Here is a 9,913-nt window from a genome sequence, read left to right on the forward strand (position 1 = left end):
ACATAGGTAAGCCATCTGGCATAGCTCTCAGTCACCAAATAGTTCCCACTGGCTGACCCAGTTTCATTGCGTATACATTGACTAAACTTGTTACCATGTATCTGCCAATTCATGATTATTTTGACAAAACCATTCCACTGATCAATTGTCCTATTGGGAAATTTCTCCTTAGTTCTAGCTTGGTCCTCTCCTTGATTAGTTTCCACCCATTGCTTCTTGTTCTGCCTTGCGGTGCTTTGGAAATAGGTTGACCCCTTCTTTTCCTTACGGGAACCCCTTCGGTATTGGGACACTGCTATAATCTCACCCCAGTCCTTCTTTTCATTAAACTAGATGTATCTAATTGCAGCAGACATTGCTCATGCCTTGATCTTTAGTCATCATGGCAAAGCTAATAAACTTCCCTTCTCAAAGATGGGGGGGGGGGTACTACTATTCTGTCCTTGGCTTCAAAAGCCCTATTGAAACTGAAGATATATTATCTGGTGGGGCTCCTTGGAGGTCATCTTTCAGTTGCCCCTAAAAACTGGTTGAGGATTTTCTGTGCTTTGACCCAGGTAAATAAGCACTGGGCATCTTTTAATTGACATGGGGTGCTATATCTAAGTGTGAATTTTAGCTACACCCACCTCCAGAACCGGGTCCATAGCAAAGATGTGGTACCTATGTGGAAGAGGGACTGCTTTTTCTTCCCCAACAAACTTCTCGAAAATCTATGGATTTAACTGGTAACTTGGTTTTTGTCCCTTTGCGGTGTCCTACCAGTGACTGCAGTGGATCTTCTGATATGCTGTTTGTAGTTGGACAAATTGGCAAGTTGGAGCTATAAAAGACAGAGTTCCAACCTGCAGTCTATAATAGGATGGGAAGTTTTAGCCACTTAGCTCATAAGATTAATGGAATGTGAAGGTGGCTGGTGATATATAGGGTTAAAAGTTCAGTAAGCTGGACTACTGCTATTAGCAGCTGGGACCAAATAATTGGACCAACTTTTAAATTTTCTGAAGTATTGTTTCTACTTGTTTTGGAGCATTTAGAAGGACTGTAGGGATTTATACAATGGTAACCATGGTGAAGTCTATAAAGCCAGCTCCATAGGGAACAAGAAAGCTGGATGACCAAAATCAAATTCAATGGAGGTGTTGAAAAGAAGAAAGGACTAGGTGAAAAAATCCTGGAATATGGTGAAAACATATCAATATTAGCATTTCTTTTGGAATTGACAATCACAATAAATATGTTTCCATAACATTATAGGCAGTATTTTTCCTATACATAGCATTCTTTCTATTTCTTTTAGGCAATTTCTCTGAGACAGTATAATGATTACATGATAAACTAATTTCTCTTAATAAGTTGCTCCTTGCGGTTGAGGTCAGGCCGTAAAATAATGATGTAGCATTTTGGCAGGAATATGCATCCCAGTAATGCAGTACTGGAGGCCAAGATAGAGAAGACCTCCACAGCTACCATGACTTTGCCTTTTGTGCTCAGATAGGCTGGAAAGAAGGAGATCCACACACTGCAAAAGGCCAACATGCTGAAGGTGATGAACTTGGCTTCGTTAAAAGTGTCAGGTAATTTACGGGCAAGAAAAGCCACAATAAAGCTGGCAATGGCCAAGATACCCATGTAGCCCAAGACACAGTAGAAGAATGGAGCTGAACCCTCATTGCACTGCAAAATCATTTCTTGGGCCTGTGACTGCATGTCCACCTCAGGAAATGGGAGAGATGTCGACAACCAAACAATACAAATACATACTTGTAAGAGAGAGCATGAGAGGACAACAGAAAAAGCCAATCTTTTCCCCAACCATTTCCTCAGAGATCCAGGTTTAGTGGCCATGAAAGCCACAACCACAGTGATGGTTTTGGCCAGTACACTAGAAATGGCCACTGAGAAGGTGATGCCAAAAGTTGATTGTCGGAGAAGGCAGGTCACTTTGCCAGGCTGGCTGAGGAAGAGCAAAGAGGAGACAAAACAGAGCAGAAGAGAGACAAGGAGGGTGTAGGTGAGGGACCGGTTGTTGGCTTTGACAATGGGACTATCCCTGTGTTTAATAAAAGTTCCAAGTAGCCAAGAAGTCAAGAAGAAGAAACCAAGAGCTGTTGAGGCTAAACCAATTCCTAAGGTTTCTTCAAAAGTTAGAAAGACCAGCAATTTCAGGATACATCCATTCTTTTCTTTATTTGGATAATGATCTTGTGAACATTCAGAACAGTCATCCATATCTGGAAGGAAAATCGAGGATATTTTTTCATCAAGATATTGCATATTACTGAAAATTATGTTATTAATTTTATTCATCCAAATAGTTTATTAAAGTTTGCTTAAGTCTAATGAAAAATGGTAGAATTCCTATCCTACCATTTTGATTTGAAATCTTCCCTTCTGGGCATGGAACACAGTCATAGCAGCAGAACTGATTTCCCTCAATCCCTTTCTTCCAGGATCCAGGGAAACAAGGGTCATTGCATCGAGAAAGTGGAAGAACCTGATGATAAAGATAAAATGTTTTGAAATTGGATATATTTAAAACAGTTTGTAATTTACCCCCTTTATAGAGGAGAATTACTTTTGATCTCCCAAAGGGTTCTGATTTTATCAGCAAATAAAATCAGCAAATGCTGACAATCTTTTGTAAAAGCAAATCAAATATGCAAACAATGCTTTTACACTGTAATATCATTTTTTTTAATTCAATGAGTGCTTGATCATCAAAAGCATTTGAAGAGAACATGCCTTCATTTCTTTTAAACATGAGAAATCAGATTTTGAAAGAGATTAGGCTCAAAATGGAATCATCATGGATTAAGGCATAGTCGATTCATTAATTAGGTACCTGGTTAAAAGCTGGGTTCCAGACAATCACATCTTCATCTATCGAAAATTCATTCCCTTTTGGACCCTCTAGATCCAGCTTTCCAACTCTAACTCTCTGAAATGATCTATTTGGAAAAGTGATCAAATTGGTAATGTCAAATCCACCTGTTGCTTCCCCTTTCTCATTCAGAAACACTCTCTCCCCAGCTGAATTGTTAAAAGAAATGTCTTGAAGAAATGAATGGAGCTAATTGAAAGGGAATAAAAGAGTGAGGGAATTAAAAGCAACATAGTAGAAAAGACAAAAAGATATCCAAGTTACATTCACTCATTCTGCCCTTTCCAATAATTATTATTAAATACGTAAACTTAGAAATTTTATAATCAATATTGTATGGAAATATATATGTTAACTCTCTGATTTATTTGATATTGTTTTAAGGAAATATAACAATGCACAGAATCAGAATGAAAATAGCGTTTTGGAATTATATCACTTTATCCATTTACTAAACAAACTAATTCCAAATAGATAATCTATAATATTTACTCATTGGTACAAAGCTTTTTGAGATTCTGAGGTCTGGTTAATTTTCAGATTTTAGAATTTGAGTCAGAAGCTTTCTTTAATAAATAAATGATTGTTAGAGACTGATAGAGACTGTTGCAAATATATGGTTGTTTCATTCTAAGCATGCTACATTTAAAAAGGACCTAGTATGCTTTTCAATATCCCAAAGAGACACAAAACTTAGTTAGTGACTTAGCTGGAGAATTGATTAGTTTTTGAAGAGATAACAAAAAGGAATATAAATTATCCTTTTAACTATTATTGTTCAAGATATGCTTTTTTAAAAAAATGTTTTTTATCATTTTTGGTATATATTTTATACAGAACAACATAAGACAGATGCAAGATACCTTGAATGTTTTCTAGTAAAACACCCAGCTCAATGAGAAGATCCTACAACATTTGAAACAAATGGCTGTCTAATAAACAGCTTGTGACCAAAAAAGCTTCTCCCAATATGTTAAAAACAAGAAACAAGACAAGGAAACAATTGGTCCATTGTTGGAGAAAGTGTCAAGAAAGTACAATCAACAGGGAGAAAGCAAAACTACTCAAGTTGTTTTTTGCCACTGTCTTTAGACAAGGGGAAAAAACAATCAAACCTATCAAAAACACCACCACGAAAAACAGATTAGGAACACAAGTTAAAATAGGGAAGAAAATGGTATGTGAGCACCTGACTACCCTAACTGAGTTCAAATCAACAGGACTGGACAGATTACACCAGAAGGTTCTGAAGGAACTGGCAGATGAGATAGCCGAACCATTGAACTATATCTTTCAAAGATCCTAGAGCACCATGGAACAGCCATAGGACTGGAAAAGAGCTGATGTAGTTCCTATCTTCAAAAAAGGAAAAATATAGAACCAGGAAACCCCAGATCTATCAGCCTGATCTCAATATCAGGGAAGATTCTGGAAAAGATAATCAAGCAATGAATCAGCAAAAACCTAGAACTCCACAAAGTAAAAACCAAAAACCAACATGGTTTTGTCAAAAAGAAATCATGGCAGACTAATCTTGTTGCATTCTTTGACAAAGTGACAAAATGAGTTGATATACTTGGACTTCAGTAAGGCATTTGATGAAGTAGACCATAACCTACTACTAGATAAAGTACAAAAATGTGGGTAAGACAGCATCACCATCAGATGGATTCATAATTGACTGACCAACTGCACTCAATGTGTAGTCGTCAATGGAAATTCATCTACATGAAGGAAAGTATGCAGTGGAGTAACCAAAGGCTCTTTTTAAGGCCCAGTACTCTTCAACATCTTCATCAATGACTTGGTGGGAGGAACAGATGTGGATCTCATCAAATTTGCAGATGACACCAAACTGGCAGGAATAGCCAATGTTCAAGAAGATAGGCTCAAGATACTGAAAGATCTTGACAGACTTAAACATTGGAAGCTATCTAATAAAATGAAATTCAATGGTTAAAAAAGTAAGGTTCTACATTTAGGCATGAAAATAAATACAGGTAGTGTATATGTAGCTCCTTGCTCAATAGTAGTAATTTTTAGGAGGAATTTTGGAGTCTTGGTGGACAACCATTTAAATATGAGCCAGCAGTGTCCAGCAACTGCCAAAAAAATCCATCCCAGTTCTAGGCTGCATAAACAGAGGGAATAAATCAGGATCACTTGAAGAGTTAATACCACTTTAAATTGCTTTCGTAACCCCATGCAATACTGCATTCATATCTGGCTGCCACAATGTAAAAAAAAAGATGCTGAGACTCTAGAAAGAGTGCGGAGAATAACAATAAAGGTGATTAGGGGACTGGAAACTAAAACATATGAAGAACGGTTGCAGGAATTGGGTAGATTAGAGATTAGATAACCATTTGTCTGAAGTGGTGTAGGGTTTCCTGTCTAAGCAGTGGGTTGGACTAGAAGAACTCCAAGGTCCCTTTCAACTCTGTTATTCTATTCTATTCTATTCTATTCTATTTGCATTGTAAATATCTGCTGTTATGGAGCAGCCAGAATTTCTGAAGGCAATTTTTCCCCAACTAATTACTGTCAAGAAAGGGTTCTATTTCTATTTTTTTCTACACATGTAGACTATATTAAGAATTTCCACAATGGGTTCCAAAGGTAATTCTATTTCAAACTGCTGATTGAAATAAAAGAAGCCTCCAGTGCAAATGGAATACCTGCCAAGGCTGTAGCTGTGGAAGATCAGGGTTTTTACTCGTCATGGTTTTCCTCCTTTTGAACTTCAACATGTCTAGAGCCTGCAAAGCATGAGCCACAGCATAAACAGCATTGTAGACACTGTAGCTTTGGCCAGTCATTTCCATTTCAAACAGAGGTGCAGGAAGATCCTCCAGCTTCATCTCCTCGGTGCATCTCCTAGTGTGTATTTCTTGTAACTCTGACTTTGGAAATAAACAGTCAAATGACTGTTCCCAAATATCCTGTCGAAACCCATCTCCAGAGTCTGAAAGAGGTTTGATGGTCTGAACAAATTCCCTGAAACCTACAACAGCTGTTGAATGAATGGTGAAGGAAAGAGCCCCATGGAACATCTTGAGATCCCAACTCATTTGAGCGCCTGTTAGTGCAAAATCAATCATTGCAGTCACGATCCACACCTTTCCAAATAAGGCAGTTGCTCTGCTTTCAGGATCTGACATAAATATTACAAATCTTAGCCAAACAATTGTCCCGGATTGTCCATAGAGAAGAAATGCATTGGATTTGCTACTCAACATATTCATTGAATTAATGAAAATTTGTAGATAGGTTTCTTCCAAGTTTTCCAAGTGTAATGTTGGATCAAGCCTGTCTATGAATGCTGAACATATTCCATTCTGTGAAAGTAAGGGCTGTATTTTCTGTAAGAATTTTTCTCCATTGTTATTACGAACAGAAAATATCCCAATCCATGTCCACCTGAAATGGTGAAGCAGTTGGATGATCCCAATGTACTGCTGGTCCTCTTTGGGGACCATGAAATAAAGTGAAGAGATCTTACTGGTCTGAAATTCCTCCTGAGGTGATCCAACACAAGTCAGCTAAAAGAAAGTCCAGTAGAATTCTGATGAGACTTTTGTTCAAAAATTGTTGTCCCAGCATTTCCTAAAGGAAATAGGAACAATTTTGGGGAAATATTTCAATCATATGCACTAGATAAGGGGTGTCAAACTCAAGGCCCAGGGGCTGGATTGAGCCTGGGGAGTTCTTAGATCTGGACCACAGGGCTTCCTTGGACACAGTGAAGGACTAGCCCCTGGGGCCTTAGCTTGGCCCTCCTATCCTCCATTTTAGCTTTCAGTGTCCTACAGTGTGCTACAATGTCCTACCTGTCAATGACAATATCAGTTTCAAACACAATAGATGCAAACTTAAGGTAAATCACTCCAAACTCAATTTCAGAAACTATGACTTCAACAACAGCGCTGTCCATGCGTGGAATGCACTACCAGACTCTGTGGTTTCTTCCCCAAATCCCCAAAGTTTTAACCTTAAACTGTCTACTATCAACCTCACCCCATTCCTAAGACGTCTGAAATGCTCCTGCATAAACGCACCAGCGAGTCTACTGTCCATGTCCTAATGATCCTTTTTTATTCATATCCATTTCATCTATTAAAATCATGTTTATATTTACATGTGTTAGGTAATACATGCTTCAAAAAATAAAAATAATAATAAAATCTATTATTTTAACAAAGCAATTCAAATATTCCTTCAGCTACTCTTGATATTCACTTCGTGTAACTTGCATGATAATTTCAGATAACAATGCTAAGTATTTGACATTAAGCCATGCAGAACATTATAACACTTATTAAGACAAACCTAAGCCTAATTTTTATGTGTATTAATTATTTCATAGCAACAATAAGATTAAGAACCTCTTTAGAACGTACTTGTGGAATCTTTAAGAATCCTATAATTTCAGCTATATAAGATGATGTGGCAAAATCCAGTCCTCCAATGATAGCCATGAGATTCTTCCGGCTATCACATTTGTAGTTAGGGACAAATTCCTGGGATTTAAAGAGCAGGTCCAGAGTGGTACGATAGGTCATCCTTGGGTTGCTGTAACTGTCATAGATATGGAACCCGAGAGTGACATTGGGTAAGATCTGGGAGTCCTCATTGATCTCCTTCACAGCAAAGGCCAAGGCAAGGATGTGCTGGTAGAACTTCATTACTATACTGCAAAGGATTTAAATACCCCATTTGAAAAAGAAGTTTATTATTCTCATAAGCAAGGTTGCATCATTTCTGTATGAATAACTAACATTTCTTTCTTTGATGAAAGTAGGAAAGTAATGGGTTTTCTAACATGCTGAATAATTTGTACAACGACATATGTACAACAAAAACAATTCCATCATAGATCAGTCATTTATTGTATATATTTTGTTAAGAATGATGATACAGATTTAAAACAAATATTACAAATGTCATTAAGATGGGGTTTTCAACTGAAGCTTTATACATTATATTACAAGTACTTTACAATCAAGTAAAAAACCAAAAAGTGTATTCTCCCATAACTAGAAGGACAAGATATAACCTGTATATTGATACTCTCATAAGAAAATTAGAGGAAACAGATTAAGATTAGGAAAAGAGGAATAAAATCCTTACTTTGATATGTCATAAGGTGTTATAGAAGGATATTCCTTAAAATTAATACCAAAAAAGTTGTAAAAGATGTGGGACATCATCCCTCCAATGATGAGGTCACCAGGTTGGTACCACTCATGAGGAACAAGGAAAGCATCACTCGCAGGACAGCTCAGCGTCCCTATTTTCTTCATCAAGAATACTAGGAGCAGCAACATCCACGCTCTTGAAAAAGTCTCTGTCTTTCAAATTTATATCTGAGAGTGCACCTAATCAGAAAACCTATCATTGTCTATTAGGATGCCCTTGGGATTGCCAATTCATTTCTTGAATTGCATCAGGATTTAAGCATGTATTCTGACAGAGGAGAATAAAGGGGAGGAAGCCTGTAGGAAGGACTCTTAAACAAAGCTGTGCCAATCCCCCTGGGGTTCAAAATTCATTGATTGTTTTTGAATTGAAATATCCTCCTGTGCAGTCTTTGACGTTTTTGCCTAGTTCAGAAAATATGGTAATTCCTTTAGGAGATAATTACTTCGTTATTGATAAGAGAAAAGATAGATGATGTTTAAATGCTTTTTGAAATTCACAATTGCTAATAAAATGTACAGAGGGGAATTTGCTATGCCAAATACACCTGACTTTTGGAATTTATATTCTGTTTTACAATAAATAATAGCTGCAGTTCACTCTCCTTTGCATAGGATTAAGATGCCTAGCAGTGGTGGGATTCAAATTATTTTACTACCTATTCTATGAGCATGGCTTGGTGGGCCTGGCTTGGTGGGTGTAGCAGTGGAAGGATACTGTAATATTTCTATTCCCAGACAACTCCATTGGAAGGTTAATGTAAAATCCCCATTTCCTCCTGATCAGCTGTGACTCGGGAGGCAGAGAATAGATGGGGACAGGGCCAGTCAGAAGTAGTATTTACCGATTCGCAAACGACTCAAAGTTTCCGCTACCGGTTCATCATATACTGCATAATATCACGTCCAATACCTAAATATTTTGCCAGTCCCTCAAATAATTATTTCCATGGTTTCCTCCCAGATCCCCCTAGATGGGAACTGATGCCTCTATTTTTTCCACAATAGTAGGTTGGGTGACATTTTTACTTATGTTAGCCATGAGGAAGTAGCATTTTCCCTAGCATTCCCCAAATTTAAATTTTCAGTTGCTTAACAATATACTTAAGAACTGGGAGAAGATTTTTAAATAGGGCTCAAGCAAATGATGAAAGCAGCTGCAGAGGAACCTGCTGGAGGGACTTTAGTGGTTAAGTATTTGAACTGTTACAGCATTTAAGAACAGTTTTAGAAATCATCCCTAATACTTGCTGAGATCTTGGTGGCATCTTTCCTTTGACATGTTTATCTGTCCCTCAGTTTAATTTTCCCTATTACAAAAAGAAGCAATGTCTGTGCTTCTCTGGAAAAAAAAAGGTGATTCATAGTACATTCAAGGCTTGGTTAGATAGACATAATGTAGTCAATTCTGGAACATATGAGGAAGCCAGTCACGTATCATGTGCAAGAGCAAAATTTCAGGAAGACAAAATTTCCACCTGGTTCCCTAAACTTGACTAATCTCATGCGGAGCTAAAGTACCAATGAAACAGCAAAATTCAGAGCGGAATCCCAACAGGGGAAAAAGCCATCTTGTGTAATATCATATCTTCTCCCAAAGTATGATTGTGGGCTCAAAAGGTCAACTTCCAAATGATTGATGCTGATATATAATGAGTTTTTGAGAATTTCCTCAGAGATTCAGCAGGAGCTGTGAGAGAGCTGTGGAAAGATTATTTTTTATGACATTCATTAGGGCTGTGCAGTGAATTAAAAGCTGTCAAGAAGGATGGGAGGGAGGAACGAAGGAAGAGAGGGAGGGAGAGAAGTAAGAACCATCTAAAATCACAAC

At 37.6% G+C, this 9,913-nt stretch overlaps 2 protein-coding genes across 2 annotated transcripts; both read right to left on the minus strand.

Moving 5' to 3' along the window:
• Nucleotides 1–1,338: 1,338 nt before the first annotated feature.
• On the minus strand, nucleotides 1,339–6,818 carry LOC106546132 (vomeronasal type-2 receptor 26-like). Its single transcript, XM_087714969.1, has 4 exons — nucleotides 6,715–6,818; nucleotides 2,846–2,951; nucleotides 2,371–2,497; nucleotides 1,339–2,234 (listed from the first exon to the last, which is right to left on the minus strand). Exons 1-4 carry the CDS (start codon nucleotides 6,816–6,818, stop codon nucleotides 1,339–1,341), a joined length of 1,233 nt encoding a protein of 410 aa, XP_087571095.1.
• A 421-nt stretch (nucleotides 6,819–7,239) lies between these two features.
• On the minus strand, nucleotides 7,240–8,211 carry LOC148046802 (vomeronasal type-2 receptor 26-like). Its single transcript, XM_087714970.1, has 2 exons — nucleotides 8,015–8,211; nucleotides 7,240–7,576 (listed from the first exon to the last, which is right to left on the minus strand). The coding sequence occupies exons 1-2, from the start codon at nucleotides 8,209–8,211 to the stop codon at nucleotides 7,240–7,242; spliced, it is 534 nt and encodes a 177-aa protein (XP_087571096.1).
• Nucleotides 8,212–9,913: the final 1,702 nt, after the last annotated feature.

Source organism: Thamnophis sirtalis, unplaced genomic scaffold (genome assembly GCF_051295495.1).
Source record: "Thamnophis sirtalis isolate CommonGarterSnake01/CBP01778 unplaced genomic scaffold, rThaSir2_p1.2 scaffold_4, whole genome shotgun sequence".
Classification (NCBI taxonomy): Eukaryota; Metazoa; Chordata; class Lepidosauria; order Squamata; family Natricidae; genus Thamnophis; species Thamnophis sirtalis.